Below are 24,478 nucleotides of genomic sequence, written 5' to 3' on the forward strand. Positions count from 1 at the left end.
TCCAAAGTCCAGTCCTGCAGCCCTGCCCCTGCTCTCCACCTTCACTTTGCTTTTCTGCAGGTTGTGGGACAAGGGAAGCTGGCCACCTCTTGCTGACCACGTACGTGCGTTCTGTAGCCCCCATACAAGGCTCCTGCTTTCTGCACAGGGCAGTGTTTGTAGCTGGCACCCACCACCTCGAACTCTGCCTGGACACGTCTTCTCTATCTCCTGGTTTTCAACCAGGGCCTGGCCATCACTGGGCAGTTACAGTGCTGAGGTTTTCCCACCTGACAAAGCCACCTTTGGCTTCTGCTGCTGTTTTGCTTCTCACAGGCTGTTTTTGTGCCAGTACTGCCTCTAGCTGTAAGTCTCAGTGTCTTTACCCCATGTCAAAGGGCTTCTGAGAAGGGAGATCAAGAGAGGTGATCGCTTCTCCTCTGACTTGGGCAATGCTTGGTCACAACCTGTTGGTCCCTGAAGTGGCCTCTCCTCCACTGTGTCTCAGTTTTTGCTGTGTGGCAGAAGCATGAATGCACCTTTTATAGTCAGCAGGGTCCAAAGAGCTCCACGCATTGTGGAGCAGACCTCTCGCATGGCCTCACTTTTCTCTTTGACATAATGAGTCCCCCTTTTCCTTCCATCTCACTGTTTACCTGTGCTGGGTAAACGGTCTCTCATCTGAAACGCGTCACAGCTCTTTCAGCTTGTCACAGACGGTTTGCAGATGTTACGGTTCCTGTTCCAGAGATTTGCCACGCACCCCGGTATTGTACAGACACAATGGCAGATGCAGACTACACAGTATTTACTGCTGGGCGCAGAGAAGTCGCTGGATTGCTGCAAACCAGAGCTTTTAACTCCCACAACCCCAGCTCTGCACTACTGTGTTCTTTGGATCTCTGCTTGGGGTCACTTGCTAATACCTGCTTTTAGGATTAGGGTGAAAGCCAGAACAAACCCACTTCTGCAGCATTTAGGTCATCATCCAGTTGTGTAATGGATAAATTCCTTTGAAATGACTTCATGTAGATTTTAGGAACTCACATGCAGTTTCGTGTGTTGCTGGATTTGACCCAAATAAAAAGTTAAGGTCAAGGATTGATCGATTACATTTTTTTGTTATGCACTACCTCAGTGCTCTTTTCTGGTGGCTTAGCAGTCAGGGAGCTCTAGGAGAGGCAGTGCATGGTGAGCTTACATCTCTTTCGAAGTGGACAGTCACTTAGACAGTTCTCTGCACCAAAATAGATCTGTGAGGAACTGCAAAAGCTCAACTTTCCCTTCTTTCTTCTATAAGAGCTTTTTTTGGTCAACCAACTGATGTTTTAGCGGGTAGGAGTCTCCTTCTTCTTTTCTACCTTTTGGGTATACTCAGCAAATGAGCAGGCATCTGTGTCTCTTGAGATCCATGAGTATTTCAACGATTTAGTTCCCTCTGAGATCATTAAGCAAAGACCAGCCGTTCCTGGTCTGTTTTCTGCTGGAAGCTGTCCTGCAGTTTGTACGTGCTGTTATAGTTTTCTGTCCCTAGAGGGAACATATTCCTCCCGCCCGTGATCCAGGTGCCCACAACCTATTCACAGCCCCAGGAATTTGAATCATCTGAATCATCTGATATTCCCTGCTCTTGTTCTTAAGAAAAGAGACCAGAAAGGCACGTTAAGGAGAGAGACTGAGCACGAGCCCATAGGAAGCTGCTCAGGTTCTTAGCCTGGCATGGCTTTCACCAGTCAAGAGCTTGCCAGTGTTTCAGCAGTGACTGTTGCACACAAAGAGCAGCTCTGAGCCTTGGCATGTGCAGGAGATTGACTTCTCAAAAGCAGTCACTGTAATCCACCCTGACATAAGGGAGAAGAACTTGCACCCAGCCTCCATGGGAGCGAATTTCTCTGGTTCGTAGTGTTTGATCTTCCTCCTGTTCTGCCTCAGAGAGCCAGTCCAGCACTTACTGCTGCCTGGAAGAGACATGACTTTGCTGCTGGCTCTGCTCCTGCATCTAAGCACAACACTTTCTGTTGGGTTAGTGCAGTAATTGCTTTGTCAGTACTCGAGTATGTTTCTGAACCTATACAGAATAAAACGTTTATGGATTTATGTACAATGTTCCATGCTAAGTGTAATCTTACAGGGCAAAAAATACAGCTAAATGATTTTCAATGCTACTCCTCTTGCGCTCACAAAATTGGGTCCCTTAGCAGGAACCCCTGCCAACAGCAGGACAGAAGTGTCTCGATGTCTGTTATGTTTGGAGGTCGATCAGCTGAGAAGGAGATTTTTCCAGATTTGAGATATAGACGAGACTGTCTGCTGTGAACATCTTGCTGTGAGATGCTGAAACCTGGTGGGATCTGGGAGTTTCTTGGAGATCCAGCAGTCTGTCTGTGTCAACCAATGGTGCCACCTTCTCTGTACTGCTTTTCTGGGGAGGAACTCAAGCTGCTGGGCTCTTGCCAGCCTTCTGTCAGGACTTTGCACGTACATTCACCGTGCCCACCAGCTGTCTGATCTGGCAACATCTCCTGGGAACAGATAAAAGTTACATGGTCCCAAACTCTTTGGCTAAGGATGAGTAACACGTGCATGTTGCGCACAGTTCACAGCAACCTCCTTGCCATGCAGTGTGCTCTGCATACACAAGGAGCTGCATCCAGCACTTAGCTGCACAGGCTCACCTATGAATCTACCAGCAGACACTTGCCTCCCCCTTCCACTTGTTTGTCCTTTCATATATGTGGATGCCACTCTGGCCTTTCTTTCCAGTTCCTTGCACAGAGGCTTCCTGAAGAACTGATGGCACTGCTGTTAGTGTTGGCTGGTGATGGGACATGAGGAGACCTTTTCTCCCTACTCATGCTGCTCTTGATGAAGTCACTAGTAAGCAATGCTGAAAGATTTTTGTTCCTCAGAAGTTCACTGCTATGTTTTGTAATGATCAGTAGCCCCATGAGAGTCTGTTCCAGCTCATATCAACACCATTCAGGCTCATTTAACAGCTCTTTTTTCTTATGCAGTGAGTGGACGCTGTCACATCAGATCATATTTGCATCCTCTTGCTTATAAATATGTAGAAAAAAATCATCTCTGTTCAGTTGTTTTCCTGGAGAAAGCTGCAGAGTAGGGGCCTTTCGGCTATTTCTCTTTTTTTTTTTTTTTTTTTTTTCTTTCTGTTCAGTGCTGTATCTTGGGGCCAGGCTCCTTCTCAGCCTGAGCTTGATGACATGGGGACACCACAGGGGGAATTGGAACTAATCCTGCCTTTCCTGGGTAGCATTTCTGCCTTCTGAGACCCACCTAGCACCAGTGAATATTGTTTTGTTAATGGCAACAGATGCCCGTCCCCAGGCAGGGGGTGCAGCAGCCCTCTCTGCTGGGAGAAGAGCAAAGGGGAGCCAGGCTCACCTGGGGGGCACGTGTGTCATTTCAGTATATAGTCCTCCTAGAAGCAGGCTAGATTAAGGAAGTGAAGGAGAGGACAAAGGGAAGAAAGGAAGGAAGGGTTGCAGCATGGATTTAAGTGGAAGTGTCTGGAAATCTGTGTCTTCGCATGGTGGGCTGATGTCTCAGGCTTTGGTTATGTGGGCTGAGGAATCTGTGTTGGTTGAAGGAGACCAAGGTTTCTGGATTAGTTTTATTGATAGTATGTTTCTCCTTGGCCTTTTGCACTGGTCTTGTGGTTTCAGACTCGCTGAACCTTCAAAAGGGTTAGCTAGTTTCCAGCAGCGGTGCCGAAGAGGCCTGGAACCAGGCAGTTCACTAATTTACTCCTGGGAGCAGGAGTAATTCATCTCCCTGACAGTGTGCTCTGATAAATGCCAGCAGGCTCCCTCCTCCCTCTCCCCATTTGTTTACAGTTTGAGGTAAGGCAGCTGGGGAAGGGTAGTGCAGCGCTCAACAGAAACCTCTCCACACCGAGGCCGCTGCCTCTGTGCTCTGGGAACTGGGCTGGTGCCGTTCCCTTCCCACCAGGCAAACCGGTGCTCTCCATGCCCACAGGCTTTCAGAAGCCTCATTTGGAAGAACTGTGCCTACAAAGAGCACTGAGCAAATCCTTGCTGCAGATCCTGCAGGAGACAGAGAGCAACGTGACACAGTCCCATCCAGCTGGACGTGTTTTAGGTTGAGTGACAAAAGTATCTTGGGCTAAGTCCAGCCTGGGAAATACCTTGGTAATGGATCACTGAGTCTCACCTCCTCATGGTGTGTCTCAGGGACCATCCATGGGTGCTGAGCCCTGGCCACGCCAGTGTGGCTGTGGCCGTACCAGTCTGATACAGACTGGCTGAGAGGGCACAGTGGTGCTGCTCGACTGTGGGTTCCTGTCCTCCGTCCTGATGCTTGTGCCCTGGAAGAGAAACAAAGCAGAGACTGTGTGAAATTAGTGAGTGGTCCTTGAATTAGGGGGACTCCAGACACCATGTCTTAGGTGTGGCTGACATACTGGGGAACCTGTAAAAGGAGAGAGATGGAGGAGATTTTTCTTCCAGAAGGGGAATGGCTGATGGACTGAGAACATCCCTCTGACAATCTCGTTCTCTGGCATGGATCTAAATACAGGTCCCGTTCTGTCAGAGACAGGATTTTTCTTTGCAATTCCTTTCCCTTAGTGTTGTGTGTTCGCATAGTGGATGAGGGCACTCCCAGCTCCTCCAAGTGTGGATGCCAGACATGGTCCGTGGGGAGTTTGTAACCTCTCACCCTCAATTGGCACAGGGAGAGAGCTCTGAAACCGCCCCTCCTCTGATCCTGGCCTCCTGAGTCCTGTGGTAATCTGCTTTTGTCAGTGGGGACCTTCTGGCTAAAATAATCCATTTGACCCCAGACCTTTTATTCCTGACGCTTTGCCCTCTGGCCCTTGAGGTCTCTCTGGGAAAAGCCAGCCTTGCTCTGGCTGCCCTCAAGCCGTTGACTGGTGTTGTCCCTAATCCCAGGAATGGCCCCAAGCTGTTAACTGATGTCATCCCTAATCCCAGGAACAACTCCTGGCCTGGGGCCGTTCCCACTGTGCTCACAGCAGCCACCCACTGAAGAATATCTCTCAGGAGGGACTTGCTGCCAGCTTGGCTCCTGAGGACAGGGCCTGGGGCAAAAGAAAAGCTGCATGGCAGTGGGGACGTGGCTTTGCTGCTTCCAGGTGGGATTTACAATCCGCTGGATACCCCAGCCTGTGCACCACTTGCAGTGGGGTGCACTCTGAAAGCAGGAACCCCACTCTGGAGGTTGGCACCGGTCACGGCCATCGGGACAGCTCAGGCCTTTGGGAGCTTGAGGAAAGGGGGGCTCTGAGAACGGGCCTGTGGAGGGGCCAGGTGTTTCTGGAGACAGGGGGAGCCTGTCTTCTTGTTTTCGGCATGTGTTTAGCAGCCATCAGTTTGAGTGACATTAACCAGAGCATATTTTGGAAGCATCTGTGGTTTAGAAGTTCGGCCAGTCCTTCCCATTCCTCTGTTTTCTGTGTTACAAGCCACTGAGGCAAGTGGTTAATACCCTCTGCAATGGGCATGCAGGGGTGGCTCAGGGGCAGGGAGCTCTTGGTGGAAGCAGCTGGGAAAAGGGCTCCAGCACCCATGGGCGAGCACAGAGGGTGCCAGGGCCAGCCCAAGCGAGACGAGTAGATGAAGAACTCGGGGTTGTGGCCAGGAGGAGGGCGACCGCAAAGGGGAATTCCTTTCATGCTTCTAGGCTAAGGTAGCGCTCTGCTCCCACCGTCTGGTTTATGTTCAGGGATGGAACAGGCAGCCGCGGTCCCTCGGGTGTGAGCGATGACTGCTTGCTCACAGGCATCCACGACAGCCTGGAAAGTCCCCCCAGATTTCACCTGGCAGTAACTGTGCGAGGGCTCTTGTCCCAGAGGAAAAGAGGTGGCAGTCCGGAGGTGTGTGGGGGGTGAGAGTGGCCCTTGCATGTCTCTGCTTCCTGGAGTCCGCTGCGGTCTGCCCCATCCATCACTGTCAGTCTGTACGCCTCCCCAGTGTCCATCTGTCTGTACTGAGACCTAGAGGTGGAAGTCAGTTAGTTTGTTTTCATGGAAGAGTACTCAGTAATTCTTAAGATTTATGTCAGACTAGGCTGAGCTACCTTTCACCTCCTGAATACTTTCTTAGGTACAAAAAAAATGGCAAAAAGATGGGATTCTGGTGTTCTGCTAGAAATTGTTGATGGGGAAGCAAGCCGAGAGGCATCTCCTCCAGGCGGGCAGCATGTCCCGGGGGCCCACCAGCCCAGGTTGGGGCTCTCAGATGGTGAGAGAAAGGGGACTTGCTGCAAAGGCCACATATTTCCCTCGTTCCCATGGTCACCAGCCTGTTAGGGAGATGCAGATTAAACCTCCCCAGCTGGTGCCTGTTGGCCAGGCAGCCAGGGCCCCCTCTTCCTCCTCTGGATGTGCTGGTGGGAGCTGGAAGCTGCTGGCAGCAGCCGGGGCAGGTGTCAGCGGTGTCGGCAGGAGTCTGGCGTGCAGGCAGCACTTCTCTTATTCTTCTCTTATACTTATTCTCTTATACTTTTCTATTTTATTGTGTTAGTACTGTAGTTTAGCATGTAGAGGGATGTTCACCCCAGCATCCTCATCAAACCCTAGTCACAGGAACCACATTTCTTTCCAGTTGAAGACTCAAGCTTTGTTCAAGCATTGCTTGCAGCTCTAAGGGGATGATACGGACCTCCTCCGGCCTCTTATCCTGCATGGCAGGACAGATTTCTGTGCAGGGCTTGGGCAATGTACATGTACCTTGCCTTACAGACCCCTTGTTGCCTCTGTTTCTGTGTGCATGGCTCATCCTGCCCCCCACAAATGTAAGCCTCTTGTGGTGTGCTCAGTGCTCTGGTCTAACATCTGCTGCCTTTTCCACAGCCCCATGCTCACGTACCGTGTCGATGCTGACAAGGGGTTCAACTTCTCAGTGGGTGATGACGCCTTTGTGTGCCAGAAGAAGAATCACTTCCAGGTCACAGTCTACATCGGCATGCTTGGAGATCCCAAGTATGTGAAGACCCCCGAGGGGCTGAAACCCTTAGAGTGCTTCTACCTGAAGCTGCACGGAGTGAAGGCAAGCAGGAGCGAAGGGCCAGTAGCAAATCCAGCAGGGAGAAGGGGAGCTTGACAAACAGCTGGGATCAGACGACATCATGTCTTTCATGTGCTAAGTCGTAAGGGTGATTGAAGGAGAGTGCTGAAGGCCAGAACAAGGCAGACCTTGAAATATGAGTCCTAAGACAGACTCAATTACACCCAGGGCTGCCTCTCATTCACCTTTGGCTCCAGAGGTTTGCAGGCACTTTGGGAAGATCCATTCACCCTCAACCTCCTCCCTGCCAAGGGAGGCACCCGTGCTTGGACAAGAACGGCACCCAAGCTTGGTGCTGCACCTTAGTTGTGCTGAGTTGCAGGAGGGGCTGGGCAGACAGCTGGCATGTGCGGAGGCTGGGGAAGAGGTGGTGGGAAGGGGAAGGGCTCTTTGTCACGTACCCAAACCTTTCTTTCCAGCTAGAGGCCTTGAACCAGTCAATCAACATAGAGCAGTCGCAGTCTGACCGCAGCAAACGGCCCTTCAACCCTGTAACGTGAGTATTGCCCAGGCTGCATTCATGTTGGGGAATTGCTGCTGGGGAATAAGCATTAGCAGGAGAGGGTGGGGAAGGGAGCTGAGCTAGAGGCCTCAGGGACTGTATTGTGGGTAGCACACCCTCTGGTTTTATCCTTTGCCCACAGCAAAGTTTTATTTTCTTTACATTCCCCACTCCACTCTGTGCCCAGTTCACAGACCTACCTTTGTGGAGGAGCCCAGGAGATGGCCATTCCCCATGGAGCCTCCTCTCCAGCAGTATCCTCACTCTCTCCTGTGTTTCCCCTTCCCCAGGGTCAACCTGCCTCCAGAACAGGTCACCAAGGTCACTGTGGGGCGGCTGCACTTTAGTGAGACCACGGCCAACAACATGCGGAAGAAAGGCAAACCCAACCCAGACCAGAGGTGAGGAGCAGAGACACCTTCAAGTTGTTCTGAGTTCTCAAGGCCTCTGGATGTCCCAGTCCCCAGCCTTGGGGGGGTGGCAGGTCCATCACTGGCCCTCCTTGTCTGTGTGGAGGAAAAGAGATGTCTGCTGTGGCCACAGGGATGGTTGTCCCTGTTCTATGAGGGGTTGCGGACAGGGGAGAGGGGATGTGCTGAGCCCACTGTGACAGCCTGGTGCCTCAGCCTTGGGGCAGACTCAGCAGTTCCCAGTGCAGGATGGCACCCTGACCTCTCCCACCTCTTGGCAGGTATTTCATGCTCGTGGTAGCCCTGCAAGCACACGCACAGAACCAGAACTACACGCTCGCAGCCCACATTTCTGAGCGCATCATCGTCCGAGTAAGTCCTTCCCTCCTCCCTCAGCCTCTCTGGGTGCCCCCAGCCCTTCGTTGGGTGACCTGGGCAATTCTCTTTCTGGCTTTCCCCACCCAGCCCTCAAATACCTTCTCCAAACTGTCACTGCCTTTCTTGTAGCTATTCCTGTCTGTGCCTGGGTTCTCACTCCAGCCTTTCCACATCTGTTTGGTAAGAGCAGCTTCAGGACATGCAAGAAGCTGGTGCAGGACAGGGAAGGTGTCCCCTTGTCCCAGCCCTGCCCTAGTGCCAAGCAGAGCTGTTGGGAGTGAGGGAACAGTTGTTAGGACTTTGTAGCAGGGACAAGACCTCCCGGTGCAGGAAGACTGGGTGCCTTCTCAGGGCTGCACGTTTTGCACAGTGCAAAACTGAGCACGGTGGCAGTGCTCAAATTGGAACGCAGAGGAGCAGGAAGAAAGAGGCATCATCCCCAAACCCTCCCAGGGCTCTGTTAGGAGAGCAGCCATCTCTGTGGCCTGAAGGCAGGGGGTAAAACACACACACGGAGGGCATTGGGGTCTTCAGACAAGGGCATGATGAGTTAGTTACATAGCCTCCAGGGTGCCCAGAACTTCACAGAATTGCAGGCAGCCTGGACTACCCCATCCCAACCTGTGAGTGGGTTACAGAACTGTGGCAGCAGGCCAGAACCCCAGGATTTGGGGCTCAGGAGCAACAGCCATATCACTTATTGTCTCCAGCTGTCCTGCATGGTTCTGGTTGGAACTGTTGGAAGAGCTTTGAAAGCCGAGAAGATAACAGACAGCTCAAGAAGGCAAGGACTTTCCTTTAGAGAGAGGAGCAGAGTGGGCATAAATTTGGTTCTGCTGGAAGAGGCTTAGACAGGACAAGCAGATGAATGCCAAGATTGCAAGGGCAGGCTGGGATCTGTTCCCAGAGCTGGCAGTGGATCCCTGCCCCTGCCACTTTCCATTGTGCTGCTGCAAAGCTCTGTCTCACACCTCCATGGCCTTGCTTGTTCTCTTCTGCCTCTGCTGTGACTGTCTGCTCAACTGCCTGCTGTCCCTCCTGCGGGGCTGGTGCTGTCACAGCTTGGCCTTGAGATACTCCTTGGGCCATAATGTGGTGAGCTGCGGGATGGAGAGGGCATCCCTGCCAAGATCCTGTGCCTTGAACTCTTCATCCCAAAGTTCCTCTCTGGCTTCTCAGGCCACCTGGATCAACATGCCCCAGTTTCAGCTGAGACCTTCCCTATTCCTGTCTCCCTTCTGCAGAGGTGTGACAGCTGTGCTGTCACAGTGCTTCTGCTTATCCCCAACTTTGTTTCCCAGCTGTTTCCCACCCACACGAATGGGGGAAAGTGTGCTTGGAGCTCTCTGATGTCCACCAGTTCCCTGTGGCCTTCCCTTCAAACCAGTTCCTCTGCAAGGTGCATACTGGGACAGGACTGCGGGGGTCTCCCAATGTCACACCTCTGTCCATGTCTCAGAATGCCTCTGCCCAACAGCACTGCAGCATTTTTCTGCTGGGTTTACTTACAGCTGTTTTCCAGTTCCCAATTTCCTGTCTCTCTACAGGCCTCCAACCCTGGCCAGTTTGAGAGCGACAGTGATGTGCTCTGGCAGCGGGCACAGCTCCCTGATACTGTTTTCCACCATGGCCGGGTTGGCATCAACACAGACCGCCCCGATGAAGCCCTCGTGGTCCATGGCAATGTGAAGGTCATGGGTTCACTGATGCACCCGTCAGACGTCCGAGTGAAGGAGGACATCCAGGAGGTAAGAGCCAGGCTAGGTTTGGCTGATCAGGGATCTGAAAAGGCACTGCAGAAAGCGTAGGTGTTCTTGTGAGCTTGTTTCAGCAGCTAATTTTGACAAAGTCATAGGAAGCCTGAGCCATGGACAAACCTGAAAACAAGTGAATACCTCAGGCAGCACACTGGGGCTTGCCAGCATCTGGGTAAGAGGCTCAGCTAAGTCCTCTCAGCTGGATGTCCCTGTACAGGAAAGCTTGGTGCAGTTGTATCTCATATTTATGAAAACTGCCTCTGCCCTGTGCCTGGTTGTGCAATGGGGCTCAGTTTCCTCCTGACTTCTCTGCCCAAGGAACATATCCAATGATGAGAACTGGAGATTAATCCCAGTGCAAATGCTCTTTGTCCCCGTGGCTGGTCTGAGTAGGGTTCAGGGCTGTTTCATGGAGTACCTCTTGCCTTTGGGACCTGTCATAAAAGCATTAACACGAACTGTAGTGGGTTTTGCTGCCTGGGGTCAGAGTCATGGGATCTTAAGAAGCAACACCCCACTTAGGAGTTGCACATGTCTGTTTTGTGCCAGGTGGACACCACAGAGCAGCTAAAGAGGATCTCCCGTATGCGACTAGTACACTACAACTACAAGCCCGAGTTTGCAGCCACAGTGGGCATTGACAACACCTCTGAGACAGGTACGGGCCCTGTGTCACCCTGCTGTGGTTCCCTGCTTACATCTGCGGCAGCAGACCTTATATTCTACGACCTACAGTAGAATTTTGTTCGTGGGGCAGCCCCACCAGGCACAGGGCTGGAGTGGGGGGGCTCTCACTAACTGAAGCATAGGCATCTAATAAAGCTCTTTGTTTAGTGAGCTGGAGAGAAAGTGGCATTTCCCACAGGCATTTCCCATGTCACCAGCCTTGCCTGAACAGCCTCTTCTTCCACAGCTGAGACTCAGTGGTCTGTGGGATGCCCAGGTGATGGGGCCTCTTTAGGAGCTCTGCTCAGCCCTGCCCAGACTGGGGTAAAGGGGAAGACAGCCTTTGTTTTATCCCCAGCTTGGAGGGATCCTGCCAACAACTGCACGGGCAAGAGAAAGATTTGTGGCAGGAGGAGTGCTGTCCAGATCCCTGTGACCCACTGTATCATTTCCACTCAGGTGTCATTGCACAGGAGGTAAAGGAGATCCTTCCTGAAGCTGTGAAGGACACTGGGGACCTGGTCTTTTCCAATGGAAAGACCCTCGAGAACTTCCTGGTGGTAAACAAGGTCAGTGGCAGCCCAAAGGGACAGGAAGGGTGGGGAAGCTGGGGAGGTTGTTGAATCTGGGTCAAGGGAGTTGTGGAGCTGGAAGTGGAAGAAGGAAATAATGGTGCCTGGGAAATCTTTCTAAGCCAATACCACTTGTACAAGTTTCAGACCTGGCTGATCTTTGAGATGTCAGGAGCAGACCTGGGTGGACAGCAGACATCTGCAGGGAGGAACTAGCCTGATGTTGGTGAAAGTTGGCAGCATCTCCCTCGGGAAGGACTCCTTGTTGGCAGCCGCCTGTAGGGAGGCTCTTAGTCATAATCTCTCCTTTCTAGATAAGATAAGGTGGTTATGTCAAGATAACCGGGAGCACCTGGCTACTTGACCTCACCATAACCTGTGGCAGCCTGTTTGCTGCTCTGGACATTGAGGAGACAGCCTCCTATAGCACACATCCCTGACGTTCTCCCAAAGCTGCCAGTTTTCTCCTGCATCACTCCATCCTCAGTGCCCAGAGGATGAATGGCCAGGACTGAGCTTAGTGCCATGTTTTTTACTTTGTGTAAAGCCTAGATCCCTGCAGTTACATCACTAGCAAGCAGTAGCCAGGACCATGGGCTTTTCCACAGTGTCCAAAACCCTCTGTGCTGTATCAGCATGCCAGTGAGGTGCTGCCTCGCCTCAGGGAGCTTTGCATGGGGATATGAAGTAGCAGATCCTGAGTGTGGGTAGGAGGCATGGGTGATGCCACAGTGCCAGCAGCAGTATGTGGGATGTAGCTGTGCTTGTGCTGGAGGGAGGTCCTTGTGCTGGAAAGCCTTGCCTTTACCAGAGGGGCTGCAAGGGGAAGGCTGCTCTCCAGAAGCTTCTGAATTTGGGCTCTCCATTGGTCTGAATCAACTGGATGTTGGATAATGATGCAAAACAGCTCCAACAGCTTGCACCGCAAGCAGGAGACAGACTTGGAGGGCTGGGAAGTGGCAGAGAAAGGGCAAGTGGGGAGAATTCCTCACTTAATTTAACCAAGGGCTCCTGATGAAGATGAGTACTTTGTGTCTGCCCTTTGTGACTGAGGACTCCTTGGAGTAACACCAGCAGAGGACACAGTTCTCAGGGATCCTGAACTAACACGTATTGTTTGGGTTGGGTTTTAGCAGAACTCTTGTTCTCGCAACCAGGGGCTGTGTGCCTTACTGGGTGGGTCTCGTTTCCACTCCCCCAGTGTGTGTGGGGGTGTTATTTAGGCTTTCCCGTGAAACAGGGCACAGGAGAGCAGTCAGAGTGGATGGATCCGTAGTGGGGAGAAGGAGTGCCTCCATGTGCCCAGCCACTCAGACTTCTGACCTGTTCCCTGGCAGGAGCGTATATTTATGGAGAACGTGGGAGCTGTGAAGGAGCTGTGCAAACTGACAGACAACCTGGAGACTCGCATCGATGAGCTAGAGAGATGGAGTCACAAGCTGGCCAAGCTCAAACGGCTCGACAGCATGAAATCAACTGTGAGCTCTGGGACATTCAGGTATGAGGGCAAGGGAGCCAAAACGGATCTCTTCTTCAAGCCCAGGCAGCCCTGAATGGCAGCCCATTTGGGGAAAGAGGAGATGGGAAGGAGGGATGGGGCATTGGCAAGTTATTTGGTCTGCAGTAGATTCAGAGAGCTCACGGATCTGTCATACACATACCAGAATCCTGCTCTCAGACCAGCCCCCAAAAAACACTGTGAAATCATCACCATGTTTTTCCAGAGTTAGTGAGTGGCGTTCTCAGAGTAAAGAGTTTCTTGCGTTTCCAAAATTATTATACTGACCTATGTCAGCTTATGAAGGTTTGGGGCAGAATTCAGGCTTTCTGAGCCAATGCACCAGCACCCACCTGCCCCCCAGAGCAGGCTGAGTGACAAGGGTTTGTGCCTGTCATGTCACAAAGAGATTTCTTCCCTGGCAGAGAGTCACAGTTTTGCCTGAGAACCACTCGAGGTGCAGTGGCAGGGCCTGTCCCTGCACAGCTCAGCTCAATTCCTCCTTTCTCCTTGCAGCCAAGCAGGAAGCCAGTTCAGCCGTGCAGGAAGCATGCCCCACAAAAAGAGGCCCCACAAAGTAGCCAGCAAGGTAAGGGACTGCTCCCAACCGAGTGTTGCTGTGCAGGGGAAGGTGGTCTGCTTGGGATCAGTCTTCTGTGTGGTTCTCCAGTGTTTTCCTGTACATGCTGCAGAGGGAGAGACCTGGACTGCTCCCATTTTCCTCATCTCTCTTTCCTTTTCATCCATGCCTAGTGAAGGCATTATCTGGCTTCTGCTCTGAGGGGTTTCAGGGCTTGCAGGGGAACAGGAGGAAAGTTTGGAATGTGATGGGTGGGATCCGTGTTCAGAAGCAGAGAGGACCAGAGCGATGAAGAGTCCTGAGCTGATATTGGGCTTTCTGTCTTGTAGTCACCATCAGTTGTCCCAGAGCAGGCCTGTATCAGTCAGCGCTTCCTGCAAGGCACCATCATTGCCCTGGTCATCATCATGGCCTTCAGGTGAGACCATATACCCAGGCTGCTGCTTCACCATCTCTCTCCAGCTCATTGGCTTGGTCTAGGCTGGGCCAACTGAACAGGCAGTGCTGGAAACACAGTTTGCTTCATTTCCAAGGAGTGGTCTCATGCTTGTACCTCTCTCTGTCTTTTCAGTGTGGTGTCCATGTCCACACTCTATGTGCTGAGCTTGCGCAGTGAGGAGGACCTTGTGGACATCGATGGGTAGGTACCTCTGGGCTCTGTGGGAAGGATGTGGTGCCTGGGGCAGTCTGAGGCAGAAAGAGCAGCCACCGTGGGGTTACTGACCACAGTTCCAGTGAGCCACGCTGTAAAGCCAGCCAAATGTGTCCATGTATCCAAGAAGTGAGAACAGAGAAGAAAAAGAAAATGTCCTGATGATTTGGCTGCTCACATACTCATGGCCTGTCTGAATGTTATTTGGTTGCCTCTTCTGATGGATTAAAACAGCACAGTCCCACTGCCTCTGGTGGGGCTGGACCAGGCAAGGGCATAAGGCAAGGGTACAGACTGCAAGCAGTGTCCTTAATGTGGAGAGAGTATCGAGGGAATGGCCCCAGCACAGCATGCACACGGTTAGCCTGTGCTGGGCATTCAGTTTCAGCACACTTCACTCCTTTGGGAGCTCACGATACCAGATAATGAGTCTCTTTTTCTCTCTCTTTTCCCTGTCCTCTCCCTCTTGTTGTGGTTACATCTCTCATCCAACCCATTTTCTTTCCACTTTCTTTAATTTTCCCTTTCCTGTCTTTCCATTTCCATTATCTTCCATGCCCTCTTTCATTCCCCCCTGCCCTTCCTCACTTCTACCAACCCTCCTTTTCTTCCCTTCTCCCTTCACTACCCTGTAGCTCTTTTGCTGTGCCCACTGCCTGTCTCCTGGCCCTCTTTCGGCACAGGGGTCCTGGGGTCCCGGTCGCTCTATGCCCACGGTACGTTACTCTTTCATTCTACTGTTATTTAATTGTTGCATCCTTTCTCTCAGTTCCTCTTTTTCTTCCATCCACACCACAGAAGACAAAGAATCTTAGGCAAAACATGAAGGCAAAGAAAGGGATACAAATACAGCTCAGCAGCTGGAGCTCCAGGGGGAAGGACTATAGACCCTGTCAGGCAATATGAAAGGGAAATTAGGATTAGTGGATTGAAGAGGCAGTGAATCAAAGGCTAAATAAAGAAGTTACGTACTGCAGGTAGAGCAGGAGTGGGCAGTATGAAAGAAGTATAGGGAGTATTTAGAAAGGATGGAGGCTGAAGAATTAGTCCAAAAAATGTTCCTACCCTCTCTTCATATATGAGTAGTTTTATTATGAAGGGTCACTCTCAATTATAGGACAGCTTAGTGTGCAAAAGAAGGACATAAAAAAAAAAAACACTACACAACTTAATTGTTTCTTTATATGAGCCATTACTACTGGGAATGCTTGGGAAGGTACTGACTCAGTTCTCCTGGTGTCTGATTCACTAACAGGCAAGTTACTGAAGTGTCCAACTGGTCTATAAACTCCACTCCTATATTTTGCCACTGCAGGAAAAGCAATATCTTCAGAAAAATAAATAGAAAGCGTGTTTGAGAGGTATGGCCTTAAATATCTTACTGCAACACCAGGAAAGCTGGCTGAGCTACTAATTAGGAACAGACACGTAAAGCATCTTTGTTGATGTGATCTGCAGGGCTGCAGCAACATACTTCCCTTTAAAGGAAAACAGGTCATATTTGTCTATCAGCACCCTTTGAACAAAGTGCTGCATAAAGAGCAGTGGAAGGCGTGTTAATTTGTTCTTTTTAGAACTACACAGCAGTGTTTCACAAGAAGCTATTAAAAAAGTAGTTGCTCATGGGATGCAAGATAAAACCAGGCATGGAAAGTGTTGACAAAAGAAGTGGAGGACCTTGAGGGATAGAGGTAGATCTTCAGCTGGGATAAAGGTTGGCTCCAGAGGCTGGTGTCCACATGTCCTCCAGGAGACCCTTTGTGTCTCCTTTAACTAAAAAAAGAAGTATATGTAATAAGGTAAGTCTTGCAGGTGACAGTGGTATTTGGGTTTCTCTAAATGAACAAAGGCTCCATTTATCTTTGATAAACCTTGATCGGTGCTAAGGGGACAGGCAGGACATTGTTTCAGGACAAGCAAAATGTGGGACAGAGAAAAATGAACTGAGGAGGGACTGGAGAGGTGAAATCTTTAATTTTTGTTAGGAACTGAGTAGGAATCTCTGCCTGGTGGGCAGCTGCAGTCTGTGAAGGCAAGAGGCTGTGTTTATCCCATCTCTCCACAGGCAGTAGCTGGTGCCTAGACAAAATGAAAAGGGGAGAAAAACAGCACCAGGCAGTGGTTACTCACTTCTCACATTTGCCCCACCACCCACATGAAGTGCCTGTGGCTTCCTCAGCTTCAGTGAAATGCCTGAAATTGAGTAGGACAAATCTAGGTGGGATTGTATGTATTTCTAAAAAAACAAACAAACAAAAAAAAAACAAACACAAGGTGAGGAACCATCTCAAATCTTGAGACCCAGGCATGTAAATCCACCCCAGAGATCACTATTAGAAAGTAAATTCACCGAGTAAAGTCTTTTCCACAGTGAGCACCAAGGGAGCGTTGCTCGTGTCCTCTGAACCAGATTAGGCTTGTCCGTGCCATGGGACAGCCACACCATCTTTTGAGACATTTCCTAGCTCTCCTAGCTGTCTTTGTGGCTTGTGTGCCTCTCTCCTGCCTTGCTTTCCTTTCCCAGAGCACTCCAGTCTACTGCTGGAGTCCAGTCTACTACCACTGCACTCTGTGCCCGCTCTTGCTCTGTGTACCTGGTCCCATCCACCCACTCACTGCTACAGCTGCTTCTCCCTTCACGTACAAGTGACACTGTGGTTCCCTGCAGTGGAGGTTTTCACTCGTGTTTTCCTACATTTCAGGGCAAGCCAGAACTTTGATAAAACGCAGATGGTGCGATCCACAGCTGCGTCAGGCGGAGCCAGTAGCAAGACCCCCCCCCAGCATGGTAGGTCACAGCATGGCCGGGGGCACAGCAGACACACAGGGGTTGTGGTGCTGGGTGATGGTCACAGCTGTAGCTCCATGCCATGGGTTCACTGGCGTGGAGCTGTCTACGTGCTGGGAGGTCCTGGGGCTGTGGTTTTATGGACAGGGTGCTGATGGCATGTGATGCTCCTTCCCTTGGCTTATACCAAGTGTCTCTCCTCTTTGCCCTGCAGTCACAGCAAATGTGCCTGACTTGCTCAGCAGTTCCCCCGGTTACAGTGTGCTAGCGTGCTTCAACCCACCTTGTTTCTCCATGTGCTGCTCTGCTGCTCCCACCAACATCTCCTCCGTTGCCTTCTCTGAGACCAGCCCTACTCATGCCACTAACAGGACAGGTAAGTACCAGCCCAGCAGGAGGTGCTGGGACAACTCTATGCTGTCCGTCCCACCACGGTGTCACCTCAGATCCCTCACCTGGTTTCTCACCTACCTCTTCACCTTATGAAAATGACACGCAGCCTCTGCAAGGTGCCCAGTTTTCTCCACACCCACTGCCTGGAGGGGCTGAGACCTGCTCCGGCATGCAGCCAGGGGGCAAAGCAGGACTGCCAGGCTGCTCAGCCTCTGCTGCCTGTGCAGTGTGGTTTTGTACATCCCTGATCATGCTGCCAGGGTAAGTGGGGACTGGAAGGTCTCTGGAGCTCGGCCATGAGAGGCTATGCCAGGCCTGTGTTTGCTTTGAGCAGGGTTTGGGCAGGCCAGGAGCTGCGCTGCCTCTTGGCTGCACAAGCAGGGCTTTTGCAAGCTCTTACTCCATCACCATTGCAGGAGCAACAGCACCTCAGGCAGTCAGAGCAGAGCTGTAACAGCCCTGGAGTCATGCCTTAAATACTGCCCTGTGCAAGGGCAGTGCAGTGCCCGCTCTTCGTTCCCACAGCCTGTCACAGCTTCCCTGTGCTGCGAGGATTTTGCACCATTCCCTCCGGGCACGGAGGCTGTTACACAAGGGGGTGTAATGCTGGAGGAGACACTGGGACAGGACGAGCCCAGAGCTGACAGCCCTTCTCTCTGCACTGGCCTTGGAGGCAGGAATGCTGCCAGCCTCTGCCTCTCAGCGCAACCTCTCTCCCTTTCCTTCGCAGACCAAAGTCAGACCTCACTCCTGCCAGTGACAAATATCAAAGCCAAATCCAGGGGCGTCACCGGAAAAGCGACCTCCTACACCAAGTGGCCAAAGACGCCTGACAGGTCTCAGAGCTTCGGCAGCCCCAATGCCAGCCCCTCCTCCCCCTTCACCCACCTCCAGGGCAAATCCAAGTACATCTCCAACCTCTCGCTCTCCCGCAGCAACTCCCCGCTGGGGCAGGCCCGGCAGCAGCGCAGCGTCAAGCAGCCGGTGAGCGAGTGGCCCCGCACGGCGGATCCCAGCACGGATGGTAGGTGGGCCCTCTCCTCTTCCATCCCCACAGCAGTACCGTACCCCCGGACAGCCTCTTGGGGTATCCTCCATCATCTGGGTCCCTCACTGTGTCCCTGGGCTGTGGCTTGTTCATCCTCAGCTCTTCCAGTGCAGCCAGGTTCAATCTCCATCTCTGCGCTTCCTCCCCCTGCTGCCCTACGCTTTCTGGTCGTGTTAGTCCCTTGGTTCCCTTCTGAGGCTGCCATTATGGTAACTCCCTTCTTGGCCCCACCACTCAGCCTTTTCCAAATTAGGTTTAGAGGAAGAAACACACAGGTTCAGTCATTTTGGTAGCAGAGAGAAAGGAGTTTGCTCACCAACCACTGGCAGAGCCTGAGGCAGCCCTGCTCGTGGCTCTCCGTGGCTGGACGTGGTGTTAGCGCAGTGTTGCAGCAGGGTGACCCTTCTCTCTGATGGCATGGGGATGCACAAATGTCTCAGTGCCCAGCATCCCTTCCAGCCCTCCTCACCCAGGCTGCCCCAGCTGCCATCCCTTTGCCGTTCCTACATTGCCCGTCTCCCACCTGCAGGGCCAAGCCCAGTGCTGCGCTCCATCCGGATCCTGGAGATCGACATGGCCATCCAGTCCCAGTACTGCACGGCCAGCAACGCATGCAGGTGAGCAAAGCTGGGATAGCTGCTGGCATGTTGGTGGCATCTTGGGGAGCTCCAGAAGCAGGTGGACAGCTCCTGGAGCTTTGGGCCTTTTCCTACCATCACCCAGAGGCAGCCCTTGCCGCTCCTTGGACAGAGGAGCTGGGGCTTGGGGTCCAGCCCTGCTCCTTCACCCGCAGTGCAGGAAGATTGCATTTGATGATGAGTTCTCCCTCGGGAACTAGCCTGGGAAGCCCTCCCCTCTGAAGTCCCAACCCAACAGAGACTTTGGGTCCTGTCCCAACCATCTCACAGCCAGCTGCAATGCTGCGGTCAGGTCTAATGCACTTTCTGTCTCCCTGTAGGACTGGGAACTTCACCTACCGCATCCCTGTCAGCCAGCTCACAGCAGTGAACACCAACCTGACCCTGGAGATGAAGTGAGTGGGCAGGGCTGCTTTCTTCGGTGTTTCTGTACCCTCAAAGTCAGCAGGATACTGTGCCATGTCACTGCGGTGTCTGTTGCCCAGCCTGGGTAAGAGACAGCAGAGGCTGGTGCCTTCCAGAGTCTCACCACATCTTGTCTTCCCAGCTCCTCTTCCACGCTGACCATCTCCCTTTGTGGTGTTGTCTCCAGCGACCCCTGCCAGGATGCCATGAGCACAGACAGCTCCACCAATGCCACGGACACGCAGGTAGGGAGGGTTGGGCTCACAGAATCCACACTTGTGAAGCGTCACCCCCAACACAACACAGATACCTCCAGAAGGGACTGCAGCAATCAGGCTAGGGCAGCACAAGAGTTGCTGAAGGGACTTTGTGCTCTGATAGCTGTACTCTGCACTGCCTACTGTAAATGTACGTCAGACATCCCTGCACCAGCTGGTCATGTAGTGCTCAGTGCTTCTGATGCCTGTGGAGCTGGATAAAATGTCTAAGTGCCTCCTTGCCCCATTCTCAACCGAGCTCTATTGCTGATCTCGGAGGTGGTGCTTGTGCTCCAGAGACAGCTGTAGGGTCACTCGACAGAGGGGGGTTGTGCATTTCCTTGCTAGTCTGCTCTAGGAGGACGTCCCGGGATGCTCAGCCCGGGTCTCACCCTCCCACCCCTTCTGTTTTCTTCCCCAGGAAACATCGCACCGTTGGCCTCTCGTGATGATGTCTTTCAGGGAGTTCACCTACCACTTCAGAGTAGCACAGCCTGTGAGTACCAGCAGCTGCTTTGCCTTTCCTCTTGTCCAGGGCTAAGTGGAAGGAGAGCGATGGGAATGTGGCATCATCGTGGCACAGGTTTTGTGCCCACATTGTGTGGGGAGCCTTCCACAGCCCTCTCCAGCATGGCTGTTCCCTTCCAAGGCACACAGGTAGTAGAGGGATGAAATTCGGGGCGGGGAGGGGGGGTAAAAGTGCCTACCCACACATGGGGAAGGGCAGTGTGACAGAGCCAGCTGCTCACACACAGGCCTAGAACAGATTTTGATCTTTGTCTGTGCCAGCACATAGTTCAGGCACAATTCCCCCCCCCCTTGGAGCATGCATCTTGCCTCTGTCTGTAAGCTCTTTTTCTTGCTTTCTCACGTAGGGCCGAGCCAACTGCAGCACTACTCCCGAACAGATGGGACACCTTTTCACTGACTATTATTTCCAGTTTTACTGGCTCTGTGAGTGAGTCCTGGCAGCACCAGTGCCCTCTGGTTGGAGAGAGGAGGGGGACTGGTGACACTGGGGAGACTCCCGTACACCCTCCTCCAATAGCCCCCAGCCCCACCTTCCCCCCATCACCTGCTTCAGGCGTGGAGCTGGTTTGGCTGTGGCTGGTGATGCAGACACTGAAGCACAGCACACACAGAACATAGGACCTAAGCCACAGAAACACAACCAGCCCTGCAGTGTCTCCTGGACTCACCCAGCACCCCCTCCCGCCACCCCACACGCCCCGGACACCTCTCTATCCCTTATGGGGGACGCTTGTGTCTCCCGTCGCTTCTCCTGCCCCCTGTGACACTGGATTTGAAAGCATTACACTGGACTGAATGTGGACAGGTCTGCCACATCCCGCAGCACGGATGGGAGCTCCATCCTGTACTGGCCCAGTGGTCCCAGATGTGCCACGTCAGCTCTCCGCAACACTGGAATTGCTCAACACTGGAGCCCTTTCCAAGAGTGAAACGCTGGAGTTTCACCTGGAAAGGAAGGCTGTGCCTGGACGTACTGGAAGTCGTACACTGGAGTTGCTGTTCCTTCTAGTTTGGCCCAGGGCCATCCCCTGCAGCCCCCTGGAGACCCCAGGACCCCTGAACAGACCATTCTCTGCAGACAGCAGGAGAAGGTGCAGCTTCCACGTTTGCCCTGCCTGTCCCCCTCTCCTCACTGTACTCTGTCACCCTATCCAGGTCTGGATGGATAAACCTAAGAACCCCACTGAAGATGCTGCTGAGGCTGTGCCCAGGCCAAACCACATGTGGGGATGCTTGCCATCAACCCATGGGAGAAAAATTAACCCCAAGCCACCTGTGTTAAGTGTCGTGGGGACCCATTTCCTTTGTTTGCCAGCAGCACGTGGCCTCTTGCAGTGCACGTGGAGCTGCCCAGTCGTCTCTTGAGTCAACGCAGCCGCTCCCCCCGGACGTGCTGAGAATGACCACTGGCAACACTCAGCTCACCCTGCAGAGCCAGGCGGGGTCACTGGGGCTGCATGGTGGGGTCTCACTGCACCACCAGGCTAACAGATCTTTGCCAGGCACTGGCAAAAAGAGGCTGATTTTCTCCCACAAAGGAGGAGACAACAGCAGTGACTGTGGGTCCTTGCTGTCACCATTCTCAGAAAGCAGTGATGTTGAGTGTACTTTGGGTATTTTTACTGTTACAAGTTCTTAACTTGCTAAACTACTGAATTTTATTTTTTTTTAAGCCGTATAAAAATGGGTCTCTTAATTCTGTCCCTGTTGAGCTACGTCGTGTCTCACATAGGAAACCAAAGGGGGCCACTGCTGAGCTCCACATTAAAGCTTGACTTCTACAGCTGTGCGGGGACGTGTCAGAGTGACCAGCACTCATGCGTCCTGCCCCAGCCCCTCTTGCTGAAGAAGGAGCCCTCTGCACTCCTGGAGGCTGAGCCACCACCGGCTCCATACAGCTGTGACTCGTTTTTCCAAGGAAGCAGCAGCCACTGCTGTGGAAGGGCAGTGAAGGGGAAACACCACTCTCCAGTCCTGAAGGAAACTCTAAAGCTGGCTTCAGAGAAGAATAACCTTGCCCCTTGCGGCTCCGTCGCTGGACACAGGCAGCTCAAACCAAACTGGTTTTGGGAAAGTGCATCAGGCTCCGGCTGCTGCATTTTGTTCCTGTCAGTGGAGATGGATGCAGCGATCCCTCTGCCACTACCAGCTGGCTCAGCTGCGCCGGAGAAAGAAGCTGCAAAGATGTTTTAGCAGATAGATGGTTCCTGCATGCACCTCGTGGGACCCTACCCTGCCTTCCCTCCCCAGCCTGGGGAGCAGTTTTATCTCCTGTCACCTGCTTCAGAGCTCCCTTCTGAGTTTCTCTCAGCAGAGCAGCTGTAGCCTTGCGCTTCCTTGCAGCATCACTGGGGGTTTGTGTCCCTGCCTCCAGAGGACCTGGCCCCTTTCCTTTATTTGCAGGGCAGATTCGAGGTCAGGTCTTCATTCCCGTGCCGTGCCTGCGGGCAGCAAACAGCGAACTACATCAGCGATGTGCTCCAGTTACTAAAATGCACTGAAGCCTGGGCAGCCAGGAAACGGAGGGTGAGCAGGGAATGCCAGGCAGCCAAGTGGGAATGAAGCTCATGGAGGCCTTCTGCCCTGCTTTGGGGAGCCTGGAGAGAGAGCAAGAGGCCCAAAGGCGTGGGGGTGCCTACACACGCACAGGTCAGTCAGCTCCATGTCCAGAAGGCTTTTCTGCTGCCTGCAGCTGGTAAGGAAACCCTCCAGCAAAGCGCTCTGGAGAGGATGCTCGCTGCTCTTCTCTCCACCTGCCCGAGGCGTTTTTGCCCAGCCTTAACCTGTGAAGTTGCTTTCTTAGCAGCTTTTACTCTCCAGTTGGCAATCAGTGGCCCAGCCTGGCAAGTCCTTACTGAGGTGAGCGATGCCCTGTGCTCCTCGAGGGCTGCTCAGCTGAGGGGTAGCCTTCTCAGACCCTTCTCAGCCACTGTTTTCCCTTACTGCCAAACTGGGCTCGATGCCCGTGCCCTTTTTCAGCCCCCACAGGGGCAACGGGCAGTGCCGTGAGGGCCAGAGCTGAAAGTGCTGCCTGCAATCCCCACCACCGCCCCCCTCACTGATGGTCATGGCCGAGGGCAGCTGAGAGTCGGGTTTGCTTCTCCCCTGCCACAGGGGAAGCTGCTCCGAGGGGGGAGGAAGCAATCAATCACTGGAAACGCCAGCAGCGGTGGCCCAGGGGGAGATGGAGCCTCTCAGGTGTCCCCGCAATGCTTAGCCATGGGGTTTACGAGGGCCCTGGCGAACCAAGTGCCTAAGGGCTACGGGAACATCTCTAGTGCCTTTTTCTGCTAACAGGACTGTACAAGGGAACGGTGGTTTCCCATGCGTGTGCTGAATGCTGCGTGCCTCAAAACCAGTGGCCAGTTAGCTCAATAAATGAGGGGAGGCAATACCTAACGTGCAAAGGGTGGTCTGAGCCCCCATACAGCTGTTTTACAGCAGAAAACCACACGGGCTGACAGCGATCCACAGTATCAGAGCTTCAGAATGCCATCTTCGGCATCTTATGTTGCTGAAAAACGTATCTTTTGTCTTAAAGTACACCACAAATCATACACCAGCTCCACGGGCAGCTGCACAGCAGTATGACAGCAAGGCAGGAACAAGCTCAGAGGGGGGGTTGTAGTGATGAAAGGGTCACGGGATTGCTTCTAAGCCCCCAGAAACAGCTGTTTGCACAGACTGCCCCTCAAGGTTCCTGCCCTGCCCACCGGTAACTACAGCTGTGTTCCCCATCCCCAATCAGTAACAAGAGAGTTAACAATCAGGCCTTTCCCTGCATGAGACGGAGGGAGCTCTGAGCCGATGTCTCCAGCCTCACAGCCTGGGGAAAACCCTCTCTTCAGCTGGAAACAAGATGCTTCATCTCTCTAGACATTCTTGGCAGGAAGGAAGACGAGCGTGGATACGAGGCCACTTGCCAAAGTTTGGCTCTTTCGGAGTTTGTTTCAAAAGCAAATTCACAAACATTCTGTCCTACTGTTAGAGCTTAAAGCCTGTAAATAGAGACTATGCCACCACTGCAAGAATTAAGGAAAAAAAAAAAAAGTAAAGCACTAATTTGTTTGGTTTAAATGTTGCTGTCACAGCTTTAATCACTGTATATTGCCAGCAAGTTTGTAGAATTGCCTTCTTAGCAGGTATTATTGATTATCGGTTTTTATTTGTGGGAAACAAGCGTGGTTTCCCTCCTTTCTTTCTGATTTATATTTATATTTTGCCGAATTTGAGTGCTGAGTCTCCGGATCCCCCACTTTTTTGTTTGGCTTATTTAGACTTTGTTTTATGCTCGAGGTAAATACGCCCATATAAATAAATATATAAATACTGCTTTGTATCCAAGGACGGCTCCTGG

At 52.5% G+C, this 24,478-nt stretch overlaps 1 protein-coding gene across 5 annotated transcripts in view; it reads left to right on the top strand.

Annotated features, from left to right (window-relative positions):
• The window catches only part of MYRF (myelin regulatory factor), a 61,162-nt gene extending 36,697 nt beyond the window's left edge, over positions 1-24,465 (top strand). For 2 of the 5 annotated variants that reach the window (XM_038179663.2, XM_072038585.1), the window contains 20 exons: positions 6,833-7,028; positions 7,466-7,542; positions 7,839-7,949; positions 8,240-8,330; positions 9,884-10,084; positions 10,643-10,751; positions 11,219-11,328; positions 12,669-12,829; positions 13,346-13,418; positions 13,739-13,827; positions 13,981-14,049; positions 14,697-14,777; positions 16,764-16,849; positions 17,064-17,225; positions 17,973-18,266; positions 18,820-18,907; positions 19,249-19,323; positions 19,476-19,578; positions 20,012-20,086; positions 20,466-24,465. In XM_038179663.2, the coding sequence (XP_038035591.1) occupies positions 6,833-7,028; positions 7,466-7,542; positions 7,839-7,949; positions 8,240-8,330; positions 9,884-10,084; positions 10,643-10,751; positions 11,219-11,328; positions 12,669-12,829; positions 13,346-13,418; positions 13,739-13,827; positions 13,981-14,049; positions 14,697-14,777; positions 16,764-16,849; positions 17,064-17,225; positions 17,973-18,266; positions 18,820-18,907; positions 19,249-19,323; positions 19,476-19,578; positions 20,012-20,086; positions 20,466-20,552 (2,338 nt within the window). In that variant the 3' untranslated portion in view covers positions 20,553-24,465. The remainder of the gene's footprint in view (positions 1-6,832; positions 7,029-7,465; positions 7,543-7,838; positions 7,950-8,239; positions 8,331-9,883; positions 10,085-10,642; positions 10,752-11,218; positions 11,329-12,668; positions 12,830-13,345; positions 13,419-13,738; positions 13,828-13,980; positions 14,050-14,696; positions 14,778-16,763; positions 16,850-17,063; positions 17,226-17,972; positions 18,267-18,819; positions 18,908-19,248; positions 19,324-19,475; positions 19,579-20,011; positions 20,087-20,465) is intronic. The other 3 variants (XM_072038583.1, XM_072038584.1, XM_072038582.1) reach the window with 3 other exon arrangements.
• Positions 24,466-24,478: the final 13 nt, after the last annotated feature.

The sequence above is a fragment of the Anas platyrhynchos genome, chromosome 5 (genome assembly GCF_047663525.1).
Source record: "Anas platyrhynchos isolate ZD024472 breed Pekin duck chromosome 5, IASCAAS_PekinDuck_T2T, whole genome shotgun sequence".
Taxonomy (NCBI): Eukaryota; Metazoa; Chordata; class Aves; order Anseriformes; family Anatidae; genus Anas; species Anas platyrhynchos.